This window comes from Saccopteryx leptura, chromosome 9 (genome assembly GCF_036850995.1).
Source record: "Saccopteryx leptura isolate mSacLep1 chromosome 9, mSacLep1_pri_phased_curated, whole genome shotgun sequence".
NCBI lineage: Eukaryota > Metazoa > Chordata > Mammalia > Chiroptera > Emballonuridae > Saccopteryx > Saccopteryx leptura.
Genome location: NC_089511.1, coordinates 53,621,827 through 53,646,488, shown reverse-complemented (window position 1 = coordinate 53,646,488; position 24,662 = coordinate 53,621,827). Strand labels below are relative to the sequence as shown.

General features: G+C 33.4%; 1 protein-coding gene across 1 annotated transcript in view; it reads left to right on the top strand.

Annotated features, from left to right (window-relative positions):
* PCDH15 (protocadherin related 15) overlaps positions 1-24,662 on the top strand; it is a 1,001,489-nt gene that overhangs the window by 902,203 nt on the left and 74,624 nt on the right. The window contains exon 27 of the mRNA XM_066348814.1: positions 16,682-16,897. Coding sequence (XP_066204911.1) covers positions 16,682-16,897 — 216 coding nt within the window. The remainder of the gene's footprint in view (positions 1-16,681; positions 16,898-24,662) is intronic.

Sequence of the window (24,662 nt, the reverse complement as noted above, 5' to 3'; positions counted from 1 at the left end):
TTTAACATTATATTTATTTTAATATTGTAAAAATATATATGAGGATGTTCAAATCGCTTATGTAGCTAAGTGGTACAAATTTATCAACAAAGAAAAGAAACACTATGTAAAATATCCTAATAATGGGAACAAGTGTTAAGTTTTTGAAAACTTTATGTTCAAGGGGATTAAAAAAAAAAACATACTGCCTGACCAGGTGGTGGTGCAATGATTAGAGCATTGGACTGGGGCGTGGAGGACCCATATCTGAAACCCCAAGGTCACCAGCTTGAGTGCAGACTCACCAGCTTGAGCAGTGTCACTAGCTTGAGCATGGGATCATAGACATGACTCCATGGCTGCTGCCTTGGGCCCATGGTTGCTGGCTTGAGCAAGGGGTCACTTGCTCTGCTGTAGCCCCCCAGTTCAAGCACATATGAGAAAGCAATCAATGAACAAGCAATCAATGAACAACTAAGATTCTGCAATGAAGTATTGATGCTTTCATCTCTCTCCCTTCCTGTTTGTCCCTATCTGAACCTCTCTCTGACTCTACCTTTCTCTGTCAAAAAAACCCACAAAAAAACAAAACCCAAAATATGCTATGTATCCTACTTAAATTTAATTTTTAAAATAAGTTTTACTAGTCAATTTAGAAACCAAGTGAGAAAAAAAAAACAAAAGATAAAAAATTAAGAATTAAAATTTAAAATGATTATAAAATTAACTTGTTTGTAAACCTTGTGTTCTTAAAAATATTAAATCATTTATTCCAGATCAAATAAACTGTTTAGTTAAATATATTAAAATAAAGTTGTCTTCTCTGTTTTAAGTTTTGGGCCATGGGTTAAATCTATAACCATATTATTTTAAAATATGTGTTAATTATAAACTGTGCATTCTTTGTTATATGTAGTATTCAGAATAACTATTTGATTTTTTTTCTTAGGTATCATAGCACTTTCTTAGTAAAACATTTCAGCCTCTCCAACATTTGCTATTACCCGTCTTGTTGATAATAGCTAATCTAACAGGGGTGAGGTGGTATCTCATTGTAGTTTTGATTTGCATTTCTCTAATAACTAATGAAGCTGAGCATCTTTTCATATATCTGTTGGCCATTTGTATCTCTTCCTGGGAGAAGTGTCTGTTCATGTCCTCTTCCCATTTTTTTATTGGATTGTTTGTTTGTTTGTTGTTGAGTTTTATGAGGTTCTTTGTAAATTTTGGATATTAGGCCCTTATCTGAGCTGTTGTTTGAAAATATCATTTCCCATTTAGTTGGCTGTCTGTTTATTTTGATATCAGTTTCTCTTGCTGAGCAAAAACTTTTTATTCTGATGTAGTCCCATTCATTTATCTTTGCCTTCACTTCTCTTGCCATTGGAGTCAAGTTCATAAAATGTTCTTTAAAACCCAGGTCCATGATTTTAGTACCTATGTCTTCTTCTATGTACTTTATTGTTTCAGGTCTTATATTTAGGTCTTTGATCCATTTTGAATTAATTTTAGTACACGGGGACAGGCTGTAGTCGAGTTTCATTCTTTTGCATGTGGCTTTCCAGTTTTCCCAACACCATTTGTTGAAGAGGCTTTCTTTTCTCCATTGTGTGTTGTTGGCCCCTTTATCAAAGATTATTTGACCATATATATGTGGTTTTATTTCTGGGCTTTCTATTCTGTTCCATTGGTCTGAGTGTCTATTTTTCTGCCAATACCATGCTGTTTTGATTATCGTGGCCCTATAATATAGTTTAAAGTCAGGTATTGTAATGCCCCCAGCTTCATTCTTTTTCCTTAGGATTGTTTTGGCTATTCGGGGTTTTTTATAGTTCCATATAAATCTGATGATTTTTTGTTCCATTTCTTTAAAAAATCTCATAGGAATTTTGATGGGAATTGCATTAAATTTATATATTGCTTTGGGTAATATGGCCATTTTAATTATATTTATTCTTCCTATCCAAGAACAAGGAATATTTTTCCATCTCATTGTGTCTTTTTCTATTTCTCTTAATAATGCCTTGTAGTTTTCGTTATATAGGTCCTTTACATTCTTTGTTAGGTTTATTCCTAGGTATTTTATTTTTTTTGTTGCAATCGTGAAGGGGATTATTTTTTTGAGTTCGTTTTCTAATATTTCATTGTTGGCATATAGAAAGGCTATGGACTTTTGTATGTTAATTTTGTATCCTGCGACCTTACTGTATTGGTTTATTAAGGGAACTCTCATCCACTGTTGGTGGGACTGTAAAGTAGTACAACCATTATGGAGGAAAGTATGGTGGTTCCTCAAAAAACTGCAAATAGAACTACCTTATGACTCAGCAATCCCTCTACTGGGTATATACCCCAAAACCTCAGAAACATTGATACGTAAAGACACATGTAGCCCCATGTTCATTGCAGCACTGTTCACAGTGGCCAAGACATGGAAACAACCAAAAAGCCCTTCAATAGAAGACTGGATAAAGAAGATGTGGCACATATACACTATGGAATACTACTCAGCCATAACAAATGATGACATCAGATCATTTACAGCAAAATGGTGGGATCTTGATAACATTATATGGAGTGAAATAAGTAAATCAGAAAAAAACAAGAACTACATGATTCCATACATTGGTGGAACATAAAAACGAGACTAAGAGACATGGACAAGAGTGTGGTGGTTACCAGGGGTGGGGGGAGGGAGGACATGGGAGGGAGGGAGGGAGAGAGTTAGGGGGAGGGGGAGGGGCACAGAGAACTAGATAGAGGGAGGCGGAGGACAATCTGACTTTGGGTGAGGGGTATGCAACATAATTTAATGACAAAATAACCTAGACATGTTTTCTTTGAATATATGTACCCTGATTTATTAATGTCATCCCATTATCATTAATAAAAATTTATTTAAAAAAAAAAACATTTCAAAAACAATAGGTTTAATCTCTGATAAGCATCTTATTATAATTATATAAGAATAAAAATTCCTAGTTAGGTACTTTTGCTTTGCTATAAGTAAAAATATAGCTTTCATTAAAAAGACATCAATAAATGTTTTTCTCAATGGCAAATTGTTTCAATAAATATTTGCTAGTTACATTTCACGTTCTGGAATGGCCCTTGAGGGTTATGAAACACAAAGATGAATTAGAAAATGGTCTTGCTCTCAATCAATTTACAGTTAAGTATAACACATTGAAAGTGATAGGTGTTATTAAATATGCAACACATGATAAGAATTGAAGAAGATTAGACAAGGACAAAATACTCACAGAAAAGGTGACAACAGTATAGTCACAACAATAACTAATCTTGATTGTTTATTTTGTGCCAAGCTCAGCATTTTACACCTCAGTGAATATTTCCAGTCATCCAATTCAGCATGTTCTATTTTTCTCAATTTATAGATAAGAACTAAGCCTTAAAGAGTTATTTGCCCAAGCTCATATAGCTAATAAGTAGTAAAATTGATCTCACATTTGTCACTTCTAAATATTGATTTGTAATATTTCTTCTACTGACATTTAAACTAAACATTATTAGACCACTTATTGGGATGATACTATAGTAAAAACATAAAAAAGAAAAAATATGTGTGTGATGGAGACACATAAATATTATAATATGTCATGAAAAATGCTATAACCAAAAAAATTAAATATGCCACTGAAAACATGCAATGGAAGCAGCACTCCCTAGGGGAGTCAGGAGAGCCTTCAAAATTAGTCATTTAAGTTGATGATTGATTGCTTGATTTAATATTATATACATTCAGAAAGAGAAAGAATGTGTGTGTTTATGTGTGCTATGGTATATTTCAGGTGAACATCATTTGGCCAGCAGACAAGAAACATTTTAGGTAGAAAAATTTAAGTGTGCAAAGGATAGGAATTATACAAGATCCTAGATTTTTTCAGGAAAAGAAAACTAGCTAAACTGGTTTGGGGATATAAAAACAAAATAAATGTAGGACAAGAAGTTGGAATGGTAAACTGGGATCACACTGAGAATAATTAATGGACTTCTTTTAACATTCATCTTTTGGCAGAAAGGAGCTATCAGTCATTTTTAAGCAGTTGCTGGAGTACACAAAGAGAGACACAGAGATGAAAGCCTAAAGTTGGGCATCATCAGCTTGATAGATAGTCACTGCACTGGGAAATATTGCAGAAGTAGAGTACAGAAGGCTTGCTGATGGACTGGAAATAGGGAACAAAAACTGAGATAAAGCAGTTGAAGAGAGTACTGAGATTTTTAGTTCAGTTCACTCCATAGGTAGTGACACACTTAACAGACAAAGAGAATACAAAAGGAGGAACAAGTATGGTGACCAGAAAAGGGACAAAAGGGTGGCAGACTAAAATAAAACAAAACAAAAAATGAAATTTTGTTTGTATTATTGAATGTAACATAACTGATAACGAGAAAGTTAAAAATAAAAAAAATGTCATTTAATTTGCTCCAAAGCTGAAGGATTTAGGATTTATAACTACAAAATTATTGCAAAGTGTAAAGTTCTTAACATTTTAATAATAAATAAGCTTGTACAAATCAAAAATTAATTTCCTCTTCAAATAGAGGGCTCAAATTACACATGAGTTTTCTTTAATTGCTATGTGTATTGAATAGATTTACATCTTTTCTACAAGAATGAAAAGTTAGAACTAATAATTTAGGGATTTATTTTAAAGCATCATGGAGGAAGTATATGATTAGTCATTATATTAGCAAAAATAAGAAAAAGAACAAACTTATTTTTTGAGATAATATTTATTTTCTAAAATATTTTGCAAAGAAAGAAAAATTAACTAAAAATGCTTCAATTATTGCTTAAATTCAAGTCTTTTTTATTTTGTATTCTCACACCTTCTGTAATAGAGAATATTTCTGTGTATAATTTAAAATTAATAAAAGAAACTTTTTATTTTTTTAGCTCATTTTCTTTAAAAAAACTATTTTCTTTATGTTTCTTAAGTGAAAATCAAGAGGCAAAGAGATAGACTCCCACATGCACCCCAACTGGAATCCACCCAGCAAGCCCCCTATGGGGAGATGCTCTGCCCATCTGGGGCTGTTGCTCTGTTGCTCGGTAACTGAGCTATGTTAGTGCTGAGGTGAGGCCATGGAGCCATCCGCAGCACCTGCGCCAACTTGCTTCAACTAAGCCATGGCCTCAGGAAAGGAAGAGATAGATAGAAAGGAGAGGGAGAAGGAAGAGGTGTAAGGGTGGGGAAGCAGATGGTCGCTTCTCCTTTGTGCCCTGACCGGGAATTGAACCTGGGACTTCTACATGCTGAGCTGATGCTCTACCACTGAGCCAACAGGCCAGGGCTCATTTTCTTTCCTTAATTTTCAAATAAATATTATAATATACTGCTCATAAAATGAGGGGATATTTTATCGCTTCATATTCATTTTTTAAATATCCCCTAATTTTTATGAGCAGTATATTTGACATCCCTCTAAATTAAGATTAAACTGAATTTTAATTACTTCCTAATCTTGAAAAATTCTAACTATAATTAAATAATAATAAAACCCCTGGAACACTCTCTGTAATTCAAACTATGTCACATGCCACTATATACAGTTATTAAATTGCTATTTCTACATACCAAAGTGTATTGTGCTTATTAGAATACTTCTCAGTACAATGTACAGAGATGTGTTGTAGAAGGGTGTTAAGTAGGTCACCTTAATAAATTCAATTAGAAAAGAATATTTTTAATTATATCTAATTTTAATTATACAAACATGAAAACACATTGAAGTAAAGAATTGTTAATAATTTACAGTAATACTTTTTATATTTTATGTAAAAAATCAAACACTAAGCTTTCTTATTTAACTGCCTCTTTCCTCTCTTTTTTGTTTTTGCAGTCTTGACATCTTATAAATAGACAATCTACCTCTAGTTTTCCTATTTATATTTTATCATATATTGGACATATTGTCTTTAAGGATTTTCACATGAAGGTTTCTTTGTAGTTCCTAAAAGCACAAGAACCAGCTAAAGTAGTTGAAGAAGCAAAACCTCTGTTCTTTTTGCCTCTTGCAAGCACAGCTCAACATACTGACATTAGTCAGTAAAGATACGAGATTTCAGTATTTTCACTCCAACATTCTAAAATATTTTCACTATACAGGGATGGGCAAAAGTAGTTTATAGTTTTTAGTACAGAGTTTACACTTTTATAATTATTGTTCAATAATAAATAACTTGTATTATGTACAGTGTGTCCGTAAAGTCATGGTGCACTTTTGACCAGTCACAGGAAAGCAACAAAAGATGATAGAGCCCTGGCCGGTTGGCTCAGCGGTAGAGTATCGGCCTGGCGTGCGGGGGACCCGGGTTCGATTCCCGGCCAGGGCACATAGGAGAAGTGCCCATTTGCTTATCCACCCCCACCCCCTCCTTCCTCTCTGTCTCTCTCTTCCCCTCCCGCAGCCGAGGCTCCATTGGAGCGAAGATGGTCTGGGCGCTGGGGATGGCTCCTTGGCCTCTGCCCCAGGTGCTGGAGTGGCTCTGGTCGCGGCAGAGCGACACCCCGGAGGGGCAGAGCATCGCCCCCTGGTGGGCAGAGCATTGCCCCTGGTGGGCGTGCCGGGTGGATCCCGGTCGGGCGCATGCGGGAGTCTGTCTGACTGTCTCTCCCCGTTTCCAGCTTCAGAAAAAGTACAAAAAAAAAAAAAAAAAGATGATAGAAATGTGAAATCTGCACCAAATAAAAGGAAAACCCTCCTAGTTTCTGTAGGATGATGTGGCAGCATGTGCGCATGTGCAGATGATGATGTAACACCATGTGTACAGCAGAGCAGTCCACGGCCATGCCAGTCGAGATGTGGATGGTACAGAGGAAAGGTCAGTGTGTTCTGTGGCTTGCTAAATACAAATCTGTGACCAAAGTGCAACGTGAATGTGGGCGCATTTATAACGAAGTGCCACCACATAGGAATAACATTATATAGTGAGATAAGCAGTTGAAGGAAACTGGCAGTTTGGTGGAGAAACCCCATTCTGGTAGGCCATCAGTCAGTGACAAGTCTGTAAAAGCTATACGGGATAGCTACCTAAGGAGCCCTAAAAAATCTGTGTGTGAGCCCACATCGAACTGCACTGAATAGGTATAAAACTGGGAGGGTTTTCCTTTTATTTGGTGTAGATTTCACATTTCTATCGTCTTTTGTTGCTTTCCTGTGACCGATCAAAAGTGCACCATACTTTATGGACACGCTGTATTTCTATTATAACTGTAAACCTACTTTTGCCCACACTGTATTGCAAGAACAAGTGAGCCTTTAGTGCTGTTAAATGTTAGCATGGGATCTAATTGAGAAGCTAAAGTTAAAGTTAACATTATTGGACTTTAATGGGTTTTGAAAGTTCTTAGGATATCATTCATTGTTCCACCAATATTTCTGCATCCATAGTATTCATTTATGCAGCAGAGGAGAACAGTTATGTAGGCTGTTAGAAAATTAATGGGTTCACCTACTCCCCTGTATAATAGAAGCAATTATTTGGTGATTTTCTCTTAATGTTGGACACCTGTGTGCATTAGAATTTCCAAATGAGGTCTTAGAAATGTGTAAGTGGTTTCCTGTGTCTTAGCTTTTATTTCAAAATATAATTACAGCAAGTATAATTATGATATCCATTTCTGACTTTCCTTCTTTTAAAACAACTCTAGATGTAACTTTGCTGATTTTGCTCACTAAGAGAACTTCACAAAAGTCAATGAATCAAAGCTTTCAGGGTCAGCACTTTCAGATAATAATGACTGTCAGGAACCCATTATAAATGTTTTATTATAAAGAAGTTGATGGAATAAGTAAAATGACATTGATTGTTTAGAGAATTTTATTTACTCAGAGTTTTCCATTATTCATCAGTTTTAATTTTTAGGCATTAATTAACCATGCTTGTTAGCTGTCCCCTTATTACTATCTAACAATTGATAGACTAGATTTATAATTATTATTTTTCACTTCATACTGTCTCTATAAATTTTATCCAATTCTTAAGGAATAAATGTAGGTTATATTTATAATAATTTATTTTTTAAAATACCATGTTGCTGTCTTGCTTTATTTATACAGAAGTTAATTAATGACATTTTTAGCAAATAGCTTTTTTTTCAAATTGGTTCTTCTTACACAGAACATATCAGATCTAAATTCTAATATAGCTAAAATTTTTAAATATTAGTTCTTCCCCACTTCCACCCCCCCAAAAAAACAAGCAAAATTCTACCTGGAAATAAAGAGTTCTAAATTAAAACATCAATGAGTTTGACTAACATTTTTTAATCACTTTGCTTCTTTTAGGATTGATATATTATACAGTAAAGTAGGTGTATCCTATCCAGTTTGATTAACCTTGTTTAAAAGATTGAATTACATTTGTTGTGATTACCATATTTCCCCATGTATAAGACACTCCCATGTATAAGATGCACCTTAAATTTGGGGCTTGAATTTTGAAAAAAAAAATTACAGAAAGTTATTGAACTCAAGTTTTATTCATCATAAAATTCATACAACTCCTCATCACTGTCAAAACTCCTATCCATCAGCCTGTCCTCATCTGTGTCTGATGACAAAGTGCAAAAACAAGTGCAAAAAAGCAGGAAATGCAAGTAAAGAAACTACAACCACTGTATAAGACGCACCCAGTTCTTAGACCCCAAATTCTTCAAAAAGGGGTCTTATACATGTGGAAATACATTATATTGCATTTGATATAATGTATTTCATCTTATACATGTGGAAATACATTATATTGCATTTGATTTTTCCTATATTCCTTTTTCTCTTCTTTTAAAATTTTTTTTGGGATGGATTTTTTTTAACCCCAGGTGTGCTTAGTATTTTTGAGAAGTTATACACTCTGTTTTATTAAATACAGGTTTCCTTATGTAATTCTGGAAGCTGAGGCCAGGCAGATTCACTTTGGATTTGGGCAGACAGTAGAGGAAATGTGCATCCAGAAAGCATTGGGCCATCCTGCTTATTATATAATTGATTCTTACAATGGGGGCTAGCTAGCAGGCAGAGGAAAATTTCTCCTTGCAGCAGCAGGCAAGCAATCAGAAAAATGGCTTCTTGCAGTGTGGGCAAGCAATCTGAGGTAAAGTACCTGTATTTAGCCTTATATAGGCTACACACACATTGCTCTGCTGTGTACTTATGCTCTAATCATACAAAGTGCAAGCGAGCAACCCTAGCATAGCTGTTTTTAAAACAGTGGGATAGATGGTGATCAAAGGATACTTGACCTGGGGTTGTGAACACATAATGAAATATACAGATGATATGTTGTAGATTTGTGTGTCTGAAACCTGTATAATTTTATTAACTAATGTCACTCCAATAATTCAATAATATTTTTTAAAAAGAATTTACATAACACCTGGAAAATTATAAGTGTTCCATAGATGTTAGCTTATAGCATCAGCAATAACATTATATAAATAATGCAATCTTGTGGTTTAAAGAATCCGGGTCTAATAATTGATGTAACAAAAACCCAACCTCAGTCACTGACTTTAATGTATCAAATGGCATAATAATGATAGAATTCCAACCATAGTTAAGGGATAATTGTGAAATAATGAATTAGAAGTAATGATTGTAGAAAATTTTTCTGAAAAACTAAACTCTGAAAAATAGATAAAAAATTATAGATATAGTGTCAGAAGTCAATATAGAGTAAAAGAAGAGTTTAGTTTTATTTTAATAAAAAAAGATAGATGTCTTATAATCTGTTGGGTTTGAAAGCACAGAGATAAATAGAGGTGATAAAACATTAAATGAAGAAGAGATGGGAGATATTCAAATCAAGGCATAAATACCTTCAATCCCAAGGGGGAGAAAGGTCAGTATCCTCCCCTGAGTTTTAAGGAAAGACCATAAGTGCAGATACTGGTACTTCAAAATTTATAGAATGAGAAGTTGAGATACTTCACACTGATATCTTCAACACTAATGCTAATTATAGCTTCCTCATTTCTGGAGGAGACTCTAAAAAAATGAGTGAATTGAAAAAAATGCGTCAACTTTTGCAATAAGATAGAAAACTTAGAGCAAAAATATTCCATGAAACAAAAATCACAGTTGAAAACAAATGATAGACTTATAAGAACATTAGTCTGCCTGACTAATTTATTTAGTCACTTTTCAGCCACCCAGGAGTAACTTGGTGGTTAATTGATTCAAGGAAAGGAACTCCTATCCTGTCTAGATAACTCAGTTGGTTAAACCATCATCCTGGAGTACAGAGTTTCTGGGTTAGATCTTTAGTATACGCACATACAGACACAGATTAATGTTTCTGTTTGTCTGTCTCTCTCTCCTTTTCTCTCTCCCTCTCTCCTTTTCTCTCTTTCTAAAATCAGTAATTATTTTTTTTAAAAAAAGAAGAGGAAGTCACAGGTGTGAAAGAACGAATACAAAAGTTAGAACAGTATAACTGTCTGTAAAATCTATGACAGAGAGGGAAGAAACATAAGCCCTGAGTTAATGAGAGAAAAAGAGATATTTACGGATCTGAAATACAGCATGTCCTTAAAGTCATGGTGCACTTTTGACCGGTCACAGGAAAGCAACAAAAGATGATAGAAATGTGAAATCTGCACCAAATAAAAGGAAAACCCTCCCAGTTTCTGTAGGATGATGTGGCAGCATGTGCACATGCTCAGATGATGACGTAACACCGTGTATACAGCGGAGCAATCCATGGCCATGCCAGTCGAGATGTGGACGGTACAGAGGAAAGTTCAGTGTGTTCTATGGCTCACTAAATTCGAATCTGTGACCAAAGTGCAGCGTGAATGTGGGCACGTTTATAACGAAGCGCTACCACATAGGGATAACATTACTCGGTGGGATAAGCAGCTGAAGGAAACCAGCAATTTGGTGGAGAAACCCCGTTCTGATAGGCCATCAGTCTATAGAGGCTATACGGGATAGCTACCTAAGGAGCCCTAAAATTATAAGCCCACATCGAACTGCACTGAATAGGTATGAAAAACTGGGAGAGTTTTCCTTTTATTTGGTGTAGATTTCACATTTATATCGTCTTTTGTTGCTTTCCTGTGACCGGTCAAAAGTTCACCATGACTTTACAGACACACTGTCTTGACTAAATAAGAAAGTGATAAGAGGTTGTGGTGAGAAATTTATACATTAAAGTTTATCCTTCTTTAGGCAGTTTGTTTCTTTAGGAACTGTATCTCCATAAACCAAAAAACTAGAGTTTAACTATGAGATTGAATTGATACAGTGAGGAAATTTAAAGATTGATTTAAGTTTTCATGACAAAGAATTTGAAATGGGTTGCTGAGCCTGACCAGGCAGTGGCACAGTGGATACAGCGTCGGACTGGGGTGCAGAGGACCCAGGTTCGAGACCCAGAGGTCGCCAGCTTGAGCGCGGGCTCATCTGGTTTGAGCAAAAAGCTCACCAGCTTGAACCCAAGGTGGCTGGCTCCAGCAAGGGGTTACTCAGTCTGCTGAAGGCCCGCGGTCAAGGCACATATGAGAAAGCAATCAATGAACAACTAAGGTGTTGCAACACGCAATGAAAAACTAATGATTGATACTTCTCATCTCTCTCCATTCCTGTCTGTCTGTCCCTGCCTATTCCTCTCTCTGACTCAGTCTCTGTCTCTGTAAAAAATAAAAATTAAAAAATTAAAAAAAAATCAGCAGATGAAATGGGTTGCTGAGTGTATCATATACACAAACATTGAAATTCACACCAAAAAATTTTGAAGTAGAGGAGGAAGATTGTGAGCTATTTATCTAAAGCTTTATTATATTCATCAACAAGGAATGGTAAGATGTATACTGTATATAAATGCATGAATTTCATTTGAAGAAGAGATTTTGAAAAATTGGTTCAAAAGTGACCTGAAATAAGAGCTGGAAAAGAAAAATCTATCAATAATATGAGAGTAAAGTATATGCATCTTGAGCTGTAAAAGAAAAAAAATGATTAATGCATTTTAAAAAGTTATAATCTTGTATGCCTGAAGTAATAAGAATTTAAATTGATTTTGTGCTTAAATTTCCATATTTATTGATGTCATTATATGGGGAAATATTATAATTTTTTAATATGATGGTAAACATTTAGAAAATTACTAGTCATACACTGGTTGGCTACATAATATATATTAAAATAATATTTGTTCCCCCTGCTCGGATACTTCAGTTGGTTAGAACATTGTCCTAAAGCATGAAGTGTGACAATTAGAGCCCTGGTCCGGGCACACACCAGAACAGATTGATGTTCCTGTCTCTTTTTTCCTTTCTCTAAAATCAATAAAATAAACATTTTTAAAAATGTTTAAAAGATAATATTTGTTGACCAATATTTTCTCAGTTTATAAGGAAACATGAACTTCTAAGTAATTAATGTTTTGCACATTACATCTGCTGTTGAGTCTACCTATCTCCAGAATATAACACAAATAAACAAATAAAAATTATAATTTAAAATTATTAAGGGTTGGAAACAAATGGATACAATGAATTCTGTGTTAAAATTCTTGTTTTTTTCACATCTTGAATCAGATTTAAACTTTTGTTCTTAATTTTGTTATCAGTGATTTGGTGTGTATTTAAATACATCATATGTTGTAATTGATTTCATAAAAAGAACACACAATTGTTAACTGTGTATGAGGGCAATGCATATACCCAACATTAATCAGAGTCACATCTGACTTAAGTCTTAAAGTCTTTGTTGAAAATTGAATAGACTCAACATTAATCTTAAAAAGTCTTTAAATTGCTCATAAAGATGGTACTTATTGAAATTTTTATTATTCACTGTTTAACTTACTAATATTTTGCTATATCTACTTGGGAAAGGGCAGGAAAATTTGAAATAATGCTAATGATCCTGGCTATGATTCTCAATAAGTGTATTCTGAAATGAGATCTTGAAATCCCAAAGAGGATCAAGCCCATTTAAAGAAACAAGAATTTAAAGTGGAGTCATTACTAACATACTGACATGACAGTAGAGTTTTCTGTTTTTGATGAAAAGGTCTAATAAGCATGATTTAAAAAATACAGTGTGTCTGTAAAGTCATGGTGCACTTTTGACCGGTCACAGGAAAACAACAAAAGATGATAGAAATGTGAAATCTGCACCAAATAAAAGGAAAACCCTCCCAGTTTCTGTAGGATGATGTGGCAGTATGTGCACATGCGCAGATGATGATGTAACACCGTGTATACAGCAGAGCAGCCCACGGCCATGCCAGTCGAGAGGAAAGTTCAGTGTGTTCTGTGGCTCGCTAAATTTGAATCTGTGACCAAAGTGCAACGTGAATATCGGCGCGTTTATAACTAAGCGCCACCACATAGGAATAACATTACTCGGTGGGATAAGCAGTTGAAGGAAACCAGCAGTTTGGTGGAGAAACCTCGTTCTGGTAGGCCATCAGTCAATGACGAGTCCATAGAGGCTATACAGAATAGTTACCTAAGGAGCCCTAAAAAATCTGTGTTTGAGCCCACATCGAACTGCACTGAATAGGTGTGAAACTGGGAGAGTTTTCCTTTTATTTGGTGCAGATTTTACATTTCTATTGTCTTTTGTTGCTTTCCTGTGACCGGTCAAAAGTGCACCATGACTTTACGGACACACTGTATATAGCTAGTTTCTAACAATTCACTCTGAAGGTTGTGCAAAATATAATAAAAGAAAATAAGTATTTCTGAGTTCTAATTATTAATTTCATATCCAAACTTTGCATTAAATAGTTATTTATTTCAGGAAAAGTATGTTCAAAGAGTACCTTAGTCATTAAGATAAAATATGGCTACTTTGTGGTAATTAGAATTTAATAAGTTAGCAGTACTGTAAATTAAAATTACTTTTTTATTTAAATTGGAAGTTAATCAGTAAGAACTGCAAAGAAGCTTAATGGACCAAGCAATCACAATGATTATAGTGGAACCACCTTTTCTTTTCTAAATGTGTTTGTTGTGTTACAGGATCTATTATAAAATATAAAGGTTTAGAATAGCACAACACAAATTTGAGTGCAAAAAGTCAGAACACAGCCTGGCCTGTGGTGGTGCAGTGGATAAAGCGTCGACCTGGAAATGCTGAGGTCACCAGTTCGAAACCTTGGGCTTGCCTGGTCAAGGCACATATGGGAGTTGATGCTTCCAGCTCCTCCCCCCATCTCTCTCTCCTCTCTCTCTCTCTCTCTCTCTCTCTCTCTCTCTCTCCTCTCTAAAATGAATAAATAAAATAAAAATTAAAGAAAAAAAGTCAGAAAACAGAACATAATTTATGATTGCATCAGTATAAAGTTTAAATGAGATCTAACTAATTCTAGTTGTTAGGAATCGGGGCATTGGCTGCCCTGGGGAGCTGGATAGGACTGGAAGGGCAGGAAGGACATTCTGGGATGCTGTTGTTCTATTTTATGATGTTGTTTTCTTGAATGTGTGTATTTTGCAAAATTGTATTGAGTTGTATACTTAAGATTTGTGTATTTTTGCATGTCTGTTATACCTCAATAAAGCTTGCATTAACAATGAAAAGTTTATTTCAGGGTCAAGGCCAGTTTTAATAATAAGTTAAAAGATAATATTCAACCAAGTCTTTGATTGAGGTGTCATTAGTCCTAAATTTTCTCATAGTATGTAAAAGAAATGTCTTTTATTAGTTGATTCAAACTCTTGGTTTTAGCTTTAATGGAGAATGTGCTTTGTATTTTTTATTCTGTTTTGTTAAATGAATATAATCTCTGGGTTTCAAAGCTTAAAAAGAGAAAGTTAGATAATCATTTTTTCTTTTTTCTTTGTTATTTTCTTTAAGTAATTATATGATCTAATGTTAAAATCTAATTATCACCCAGGCCGGTTGGCTCAGTGGTAGAGCGTTGGCCTGGCATATGGAAGTCCTGGGTTCGATTCCCAGCCAGGGCACACAGGAGAAGCGCCCATCTGCTTCTCCACCCCTCCCCCTCTCCTTCCTCTCTGTCTCTCTCTTCCCCTCCCGCAGCCAAGGCTCCATTGGAGCAAAGTTTGCCCGGGCGCTGGGGATGGCTCCATGGCCTCCACCTCAGGCGCTAGACTGGCTCTGGTTGCGACAGAGCGAGGCCCCGGATGGGCAGAGCATCGCCCCCTGGTGGGCGTGCCGGGTAGATCCCGGTCGGGCGCATGAGGGAGTCTGTCTGACTGCCTCGTCGTTTCCAGCTTCAGAAAAATACAAAAAAAAAAAAAAAATCTAATTACCATTCCTCTAATGCCAAAACTAAACTCTGTCATCATGTAAAGAGATGAGCAAATAGATAGAGCTTGCCTTATTCTAAAGTTGAAATTTTTATCTTCTTAGAAAATTCAAGAAATATTTTATTCTGAAGTGAAATATCTGGTGGTTTAAGTTACCCTAACAGGTAGATAGTTATCCTGAAATGTTTTAATAGTTAAGTACATATATCAAAGGCTCATGTTGTACTTTAATACACATATATATTACTTACAATTATTGTCATTATTTATCCCAACTTACCACTCACTATGCAGCCTTTAACTATTTGAATTTAAATACAATTAAGCAAAATAAAATTTCAGTTTTTTAATCATATTAGACTTATATCAAGTATCAATAGTCATATATGTCTAGTGGCTACTGCTTTAGATAGAGCATATTTAGAGCATTTCCAGAAAATTTTATTGGACTACACTAATGTGTATATATATATAAATGCTTGATACATGATATTTAATAATCATATCATTGGTTAAAATAAGAATAACAAAATAATAAAATAATAATAAAAACATAACACACACATATCTAGTATCATGAATAGGTTATATGTAGATTTGCTATAAATTCACTAAAATTATCAATCATTCTGCTTCTAAATATCTCACTATGAAATAATTCTCAAATTGGCATTCTGAAAAATTTCCTGAAATAGAAACCATAGGGCAGCCTAATATTACACTTGCAGCTTTATTAAACACACACAAACACAAACCCACAAAACATATCTTAAGCAACTTTTTTTCTTTTTAATATTCTAAAGGTTAAGAAACCTTAACATGTATATTGTAAGTACCTACTACAAGGAACAAATCTGGTTAATCAGTATACAAGACAATGGAAAAAAAAAAAGGTAAATTAATATTCTAACACTCTCTATGATATGGCATTAACTGGAATCTCTTTATGCATCTCGGGGTTTATTAGTTAAAAGCTCTGATGTTTTTATTTGTTTTATTGTCATTGGAAATATTTTTGTTCCTCATTTTATTTTTTACCTTTTAGGAAATAGGTTAGATTAAAAAAAAAACCCACAAACATATGCTATAACTATACACAAGACAATGAATCCCATCCTTGTGTTCATTTGGGTCACAGCCCAGAGCTGAACTCATTTGACATGCCATTCAAACTATTTGATTCATTGGCTGGATTCTGTCAATGTCAACATCCTTTTCTTCATATTTCAGGAGTTATAATTCTAATGACAACTATTCCACCCTGTGGACATAAAGTCTATAAATCTACTAAATGACATCCAGAAAAATAATTTTTAGCCTTCTAAAATTTTTAGCCTTTATTATTATCATTATACAAGGAACATCAGTCTTATAAACACAAATAAGCACTTTAATAGGGTCATTTTTTCCCCTGATTATTTATAACCTGCTTTTTTTCCCCCTCCTAGGCTACTGATAAAGACACTGGCAATTATAGTGCCATGGCATACAGACTCATAATACCACCAATCAAAGAAGGAAAAGAAGGTTTCGTGGTGGAAACATATACAGGGCTTATCAAAACTGCTATGCTCTTTCATAACATGAGGAGGTCCTACTTCAAGTTTCAAGTCATTGCAACTGACGACTATGGGAAGGGACTAAGTGGCAAAGCAGATGTACTTGTAAGTAGATAAATCTTCAGATCGGTGGTACATGTAAAACTAGTTGGGGGGGGGGCTTTTAACTGGTAGGACTTTTAAATTTATTTGAAATAGGTTTTCTAAAATATAAATGGGATTAATTTTTATCCAGATTGTTGATAGCTATCATTTAGGCTATAAAAAAATACATGATATAAAAAATGCATCATATGTTTTTAAGTATGATTGTGACAACAATATCAAGTTCAATTTGGTCTTTGAATCTCATTTTTAATATACTATATGTATTAGGTTGGAGGTACTTAAAATTTTTAAATGCTTTAGAGAACTGTGCTAGAGAAATTCAACTAATATTTATTATTGTTGAATAGCTTTTAGAACTTTTATAATTAAGAAAACAAAGAAAATGTTTTGGAGCAAGTTCATGTCCTAATAGATGTTTTTCTTGTTTGCCCAATAGTTCCACTGATGACATTGATGATTCTTGACTAATTTACCTTTGGCTTTGGTCAATAATACCACCATTCTATTCTGACTTTCTTTTTTTTCTTCACAAGCTTAGTAGTAGATTATTCCTAAGGGCAGTTTGCTATTAAAATTTATTCAAAATATTCAAAACTAGTGCATCTATTCCATGGAATCTCTATTAGTATTTGAATGTTTCTCTGATGAAACTAGCAGAAATTATCAATATAATTATTACTTTAAATATTTGTCACTTAAAGGTAGAATCAAGTAAATATTCTTTTGCTCTTTGCCTCTTATTTCATCTTTATTTTTCAAAGTTTTCTTCATTTACTTCTTTGGAAAATTTAATCTTTATATGTATGCAGATTTCAATTATCAAATATTTTTCTTTTTAGATAATGGTGGAGACCAATCACCATGATTGTGGTGGGTATGAAGGCTAGAACATTCTCTTTTATATGAGTAAAGCTGCATAGATTTTTTAAAAAGCCAATCAAAGCCAAGAAGCTTTTGACATAGAAGATATTATGATTGACATAGATTTTTAATAAAATAAATATTTGTTAACATTATATAAAATAATGCTGTTTCTTTTTATCATTTATTTATTTATTTAATTATTTATTTATTTCTCAAGTGAGAAGTGGAGAGGCAGAGTGACAGACTCCCACATGCACCTTGACTGTGGCCCACCCAGAAAACCCCCTACTGGGGGATACTCTCTCCATCTGTGGCTGGTGGTCCATTGCTCGGTAACCAAGCTATTTCAGCACCTGAGCCGAGGCCATGGAGCCATCCTCAGCGCCTGGGGCCAACTCACTCCCACCAAACCATGGATGAGGGAGAGGAAGAGAGAGATAGAGATAGAGAGAAGGGACAGGGGGACAGGTGGAGAAGCAGGTAGTCCTTTTTCCTGTGTGTCCTGACCAAGAATTGAACCTGGGATGTCCATATACCAGGCTGATGCTCTACCAAGAGCTAACTGGCCAGGGCCAAAATAATGCTGTTTCTCTTCCTGTTATTTAACATATGCACATTGTGGTGCTTTAATGCTAAATGATAGGTTCATTAAGTATAACTAAAATATTATAACACATAAATATAACTATATCTATTATATATGTAATGTGTAGATAAACAATTTAAAGTTTATGGAATTTTTATTTGGACTTTATAAACTACTGTGTGGAAATTATGAAATATACTTGTAAAATTATCTAAAATATATTGAGAAAAATTTAAGTCAAAGAAATCATAATGTTCTATATTTATAAATAAATATATATTTATAAATCAAATATATATATTAGCTGGGAAGACATTCCAGCAAAAAATCTGAAATCCTTTAAATCAAGAAAGAGGAGATATGGAGAGAAATAAAATTTTTATATAGTGGTAACAACAATGTACCAAAACCATGAAGGAAGAGAAACAATGTCAGGTTTGAATAACTGATACATATTTACTGAGTCTGGAAGAATGAAATGACAGTGAGTAAGAGAGAAGGCTGAAGATGAAAGTAGTTTGTCTATATAAAAGCTGTATGAAATATTAAAATTATTGAAACTCTTGCCTAAAAGCAACAAGAGACCATTTGATAATTTTTAGGAAGGGTAAGTGAAGATAAAATTTTAAATTTAGATAAAACCTTCTTGCTTAATACGAATCAGGTTCTCCCTTTAAGATACTACTTACGCAGCGTTCCAAAATAATGATTTTTGTGTTCTGTTCTATATTTCTTTGCTACAGTAATCATGCTGCCTACTAGCAAAGTAGGATTCTCAGGGTACCACATTGCTACTTCCAGATCTTTCTTCCTAGGAATTCAGCTTCGATTCTCATCATCTGACTCTGTCCCTCACTCCATTTCTCACATTAGTGCTGTGATCTCCCAAGTCTTCAGTCAACCCCTAACATAATTCCAGTGAGTTTAGCTTCTTAGTTACTATCTCCAACAATTCCCCCATCATAATTTTTCTCCAATGTCTTTATCACCCACTCTATTATAACCACTTATCAACTGGAGTTATTTCAGCCATATTAGCAATTACTGTAACCCCTCTAGAACTTCCATTTCAAACTTTGCATTCTTTGACAATAATATTGAATTTTTCAGCTAGCTCCAGCACTCTTCTGTCCTCACTAGGACCTTTAATTAATTTAGCCTGCCATAATTTCACCCTTCCTCTAACCCCCATGTGCTCTCTTTCCTGCTTACCAGTTTTATAGTGCATTTTAATTATTATAAGCACTCAATTATATAACTTCTTTGCATTCCATTCCTATATCATACTCACTTAGCCAAAACATAACTCTAGTTAATTGCAATTTCCTCCTTTCCCCCATGCTGCATATGTCTACAAAAACATATTCAGCTGTATAATTACTCTGACTTTAAATTAATGATAAAATTGCCCAAGTGAGACCATATATTGTCTAGTAACCACACTATATTTCCTACTTCTTCACACTCTCCTCTCATAAAACTTTCCTTATATCTTCTCTTCATCCTCACTAATTAATTACCTAATTAGTTAACAACATATTTCACTGGAAGATAAAAAAAAAAGCATTTAAAAGGATACTCCTACAACTCCCCTCACTAAATTCACTTACCTACCAGGATTTACACCAACATTCCTTACCTTACTTCCTGTACTTTTACATGGACTCCTTATACATTTATCTGAAGCCATTACCACCATCTGTGCAACCGAGCCAGATTCCACTCACCAGCTCTCAGACATTGTTTCAACAGCTCTCCCATTTTTTATATACATCATTGATATTAGTCTATCTAACCCCTTTATTTGATTATACCCATAACCATGCTTTTCTTTTTTATTGTCAAAAAATAATTTAAAAAGTCTCTTTAGACTGTCGTTCCCTTCCAGTTACCACTCATTTCTACTCCTGTTTCCAGAAAAAATTGTTAGATTTGACTAATCTCATCATCTAATTTCCTTAAAACTGTCTAATCATAATGTCACTTCTAACACCTACCCAAGCTTATTATGTCAATGTCATCAATTGCTCCTTGTTACTAAATTAACTGGAAATTTCAGTCTTTCTCTTATTTTAACCATCAGCAGCACTTGACTGATAATTATCTTTACTAGGCTTAAGGGCCAACGCGCTCTATTGTCCACCTCTCACCTCACTGTATATATTTTCTTGATTCCTTCACTAGATCAATTGCTTCTCCTGACCTTTTAGGATTGATGTTTCTTGTGGCTCAGAGATTAATTCTGTTTTCATTGACTCAGTAAACTCATTCAGTCCCATAACTTTAAAATAGCATCTACATAATAAAATATACTAAATTTATATCTTCACCCCAAAGTTCATTTCTAAACAGTGGACTCATAATCTATTTGTATACACAACAATTACACATGAGTATCTAATAAAGATATATCTATTGAATGTTTCCTAAACTAAACTCTACTTCCTCATCTCATTTCTTTTTAAAGTCTTTCTGATTCAGCTTAATGACCAAATCATCTATGATTTCCTTAGGTTAAATTTTTTATGTTTCCTTTTTTTTCCTAAATTACACATTCAATTCCTTAGTTAATACTCCTGTTACTATGTAGCTATTCTATATATCCTGAATATTTTTTGACATTTCTGCTGTTAAAATTTGATTGAAACCACCATCTTGTTTTATCTACATCGTTAAACAAACTCATTATTTGCCCACGTTTCTTTTCTTGCTCCACAAAAATAAGTCTTGTTTTAATATAACAGCTAGCAGTTCAAGTATCATTTAGACCCTGTTATTTCCCAACTCAAAACCTTCTAATATCACACCAATTTAATCAGATAAAATTTTAAGTTATTATGTTAGACTATGAGGCCCTTGATAATTGAGCTTCCCATAGTCTCATTTTTTTACTCTTCTCCCTCCAACAACACATTCATACCCCATAATGTTGGCCAATATGCTTTTCTTCAAAGAGCCAGACATGCTCTTACTTAGAAATTTTGCAGTGGCTCTAACTACAATGCTTTTTTTCCCAAATGTGTATCATGGTGTTGTGTCAAAGAGGAATTTTCTTATCTCAAAAAGCTATTAAAATACCTCTTATTTTTCAAGAAAAGTGAGATTGTATCAAAAACCAGCTAAAAGAGACAGTGACTAGTGAAAGCAAGAAATGGTTAGAGTCTCTACAGCTCCAGAGAGTTTCTAGAGGGTCCAGCATATTAGTTATTTGCCATATGTAGCATCTGAGTACTTGAAATATGGCTAAGGTGCATTAATATGTACTGTAAGTATACAATATACAGTGGATTTCAAAGTCTTGGCATAAAAGTATGTAAAATGTCTCCTTAATAAGTTATTTCATAATGATTACATGTTGAAATGGTAATATATCAAATACATTGGGTTAAATATATTGATAAATTAATTTCACTACTTTTTATTTTTTTATTTGGGTACCAGAAAATTTTAAGTTACATATATGGTATGTATGTGTGGCTCAGAATAGATTTCTATTGGACAGAAAAGTAAATGGGAACAAGTGGGATAAAAGATAATAAGAACTTAGAAATAAAATATGTAAATTGACAATATCTTGTTTTAGAATTCTGTGCTTTATAAATGTTGCTTCTCTTTTTTTATCAAACCTAATGATGAAGATCAATTCCCATGATAATAGAAATATTTTCTTTAAAATATTTTATTAGTAATCAACACACAAGGAATAAAATTGAGTAATTTTATATGCAGAATTTTTTTAGGTTTGGTATAATAAACTGACATGTATTTCTGGAACTATTTGTATAAAGGCTGTACTAGAAAAAGTAACATAAATAACATATAGTAATCTTAAATATTCAAATATCTTTGCTATAGATGTTAGAAGAAACCAAAAATTCAAGGATATAGAATTTCTTTGAAAAATAAAAATTTTAAATGTAATGAATTATTCTTTATTTGCATTGTTAATAATATGCACATTCTACATAAATCATATATCAACATGTAAAAGATTTAAAATTTAAAATATGATTTAACAGGTAAGTCTGAGACAACTACTTTTGGAGTTAAATAGAGTAAGACTTTTATTTTATCTAAATCAAAATTATTTTACATCTTAAAAATACAAAAGTATGTTTCAAAAGTTATTAAGATCAGAAATCTTTTTGATAAATTATAAACTTAATATGTATATATTCCAGAGGATCTTAAATCTTAATTTATTCTATTGATTCTGTCAGAATTTAACTCCTAAGCTCATTAACAAATTAAAAATTCCCTTTGAGTAAGTAATTTATCCTTACTGACTGACCTTAAAAGAAAAATAATAAAGTTAATTATATCTGCAAGATGAAATTTTACTTTCAAAAAGAGTCCTAGCACATGAATTGATTGTATTTCAAGAGTTTACTTGTAAATGAGTTTCCAAATCTCAGTACATATTTAAAAAGGGAGATTCCTACTACTTTCCTGACCCTATATATAACTAACTTTTTAGTTTTTTATTGTCCTACAATTAGTAAGAATCTGATAGCCAAGTATAATAGATCTCTAGGTATTTATAATGGTAGACTGGCTGTGTAACAACAAACTTCAAAAATTTAGGGGGTTTAAACAAACAAATTTGATTTTTCTCTTACATGGAAACAATGAAAATGAATGTCATTAAGTGATGTTCTCAATAGCTTTCCTGCAAATGGAAACACAGAAACTCAATTTATTTCCAATTTATGTTTTTTCTCTTCTTCATCACTTCTTTATTCAGATATAAATTGGGAAAGAAAGAAAAGCATCACATATAGAAAATTTTAAGCATATTTCTGTCTTTAAACTAAGTTTACATCTGTCAGAACTTCATCACATGGTTCTACCAAACTACAAAAGAATTTAAGGAATTTATCCTTGTTGAGCTAAGACTCCATGACTGCTATTGGTTCCAGGCTTTACTTTTGATCAAAATTTTTATTATATTATATTATTTTATTTTTAAAATTCCCTGTTGCAATGTTGAAAGAAAGAAAAAAAAGATAAGGAAGGAAAAAATAAAGAAGAAGAGAGAGAATGAGGGAGAGATGAAGGAAAGGAAAGGAAAAGAAAGAAGGAAGGAAGAAAGGAAGGAAGATATGGTTTACAAGTATAACATACATATTTCTAGAGACTTTTGCAATGTATTTATACTTCCAAAAACAAAAATGAACAAACAAAATACAAATCAAACAAAAAATATTTCTATATAATCTGTCTTTTTTTACTGAGTTTCAATAAGAAAAAAAAAGTTACACAAAAGCTGTTACAATACCTTTTCTAATGAAGTTAGATAAATTGTGTGCTTGTGTGTGAAGACACAATCAGGATTTACATACATGTCTAAGAAAAATTTAAACATTTGGTCCCAGACACTTATGAGCTAGAGATACAAGATTGTAATTGCCAATGTTCTTTGTTCATAGGTGGAAATAAGACAGATGTCTGGTTTAATGTTTACTGCAGAAAATGAATTAGGGAGCTCAAACAATGGTTTGAAAGATTGCTAATTAGTTTTAATATTTCTCATAGTAGTTTGGATTCCTTCTTTTCATGAAACATTGAAGAGTCCCTCAAATCAGGGCCTGTTTTCCCACATTGTGATATTTACTAGAGTTGAGTTAGTAGTTGACCTCTTTAGATGAGTCACAGGCTCTCTGATCTGTTACAATTTCACTTCCCCCAATTATATCACACTTTTGGATACTGCAATAGTTTAGATTACTATCAGGTCTCTGAAGGCACTGAGTCTGTGATTCCTGATAGAGCATCTATGAGTCACTATATGTAAACAACTTTTAGCCTATATTCAAAACACTTGCAACATGAAATTATTCCCTAGTATAAATTAAGTTCAGAATATGATGCTAAATATACATATTCAGAGTATTCAAATCATCTTACTGGTGCTTATGCATTTATATAATTTTAATAGTGTCTAATATATGTGTAGGTCAGTACATTATTTGACTTTACATTTTTGATATTCAAATTGGATAATTGTAAACACATGTTCTGGAGTCAGATACCCTGCACTAATCAGTTTCAAGGTATTAAATGTCTCTTTGTTTTTATTAATTTTCTAATTTAAAATTGAATCGTAGTCATAACTACCTGATATGATGATTGTTGGAATTATGTTAAATGAGTTAAAGTCTGTAAAGTACTGAGGAAAAAAGTAAACTGTACATTGTAAACAGAGAATAAGTACTTTTGTTTTTATTCTGTTTTTCTAAACAAGAACAGAAAACATTCTATAAATGTTAAATAAGTAGAATGAATTCATCAACAGCTGTCAAAATTCATTTT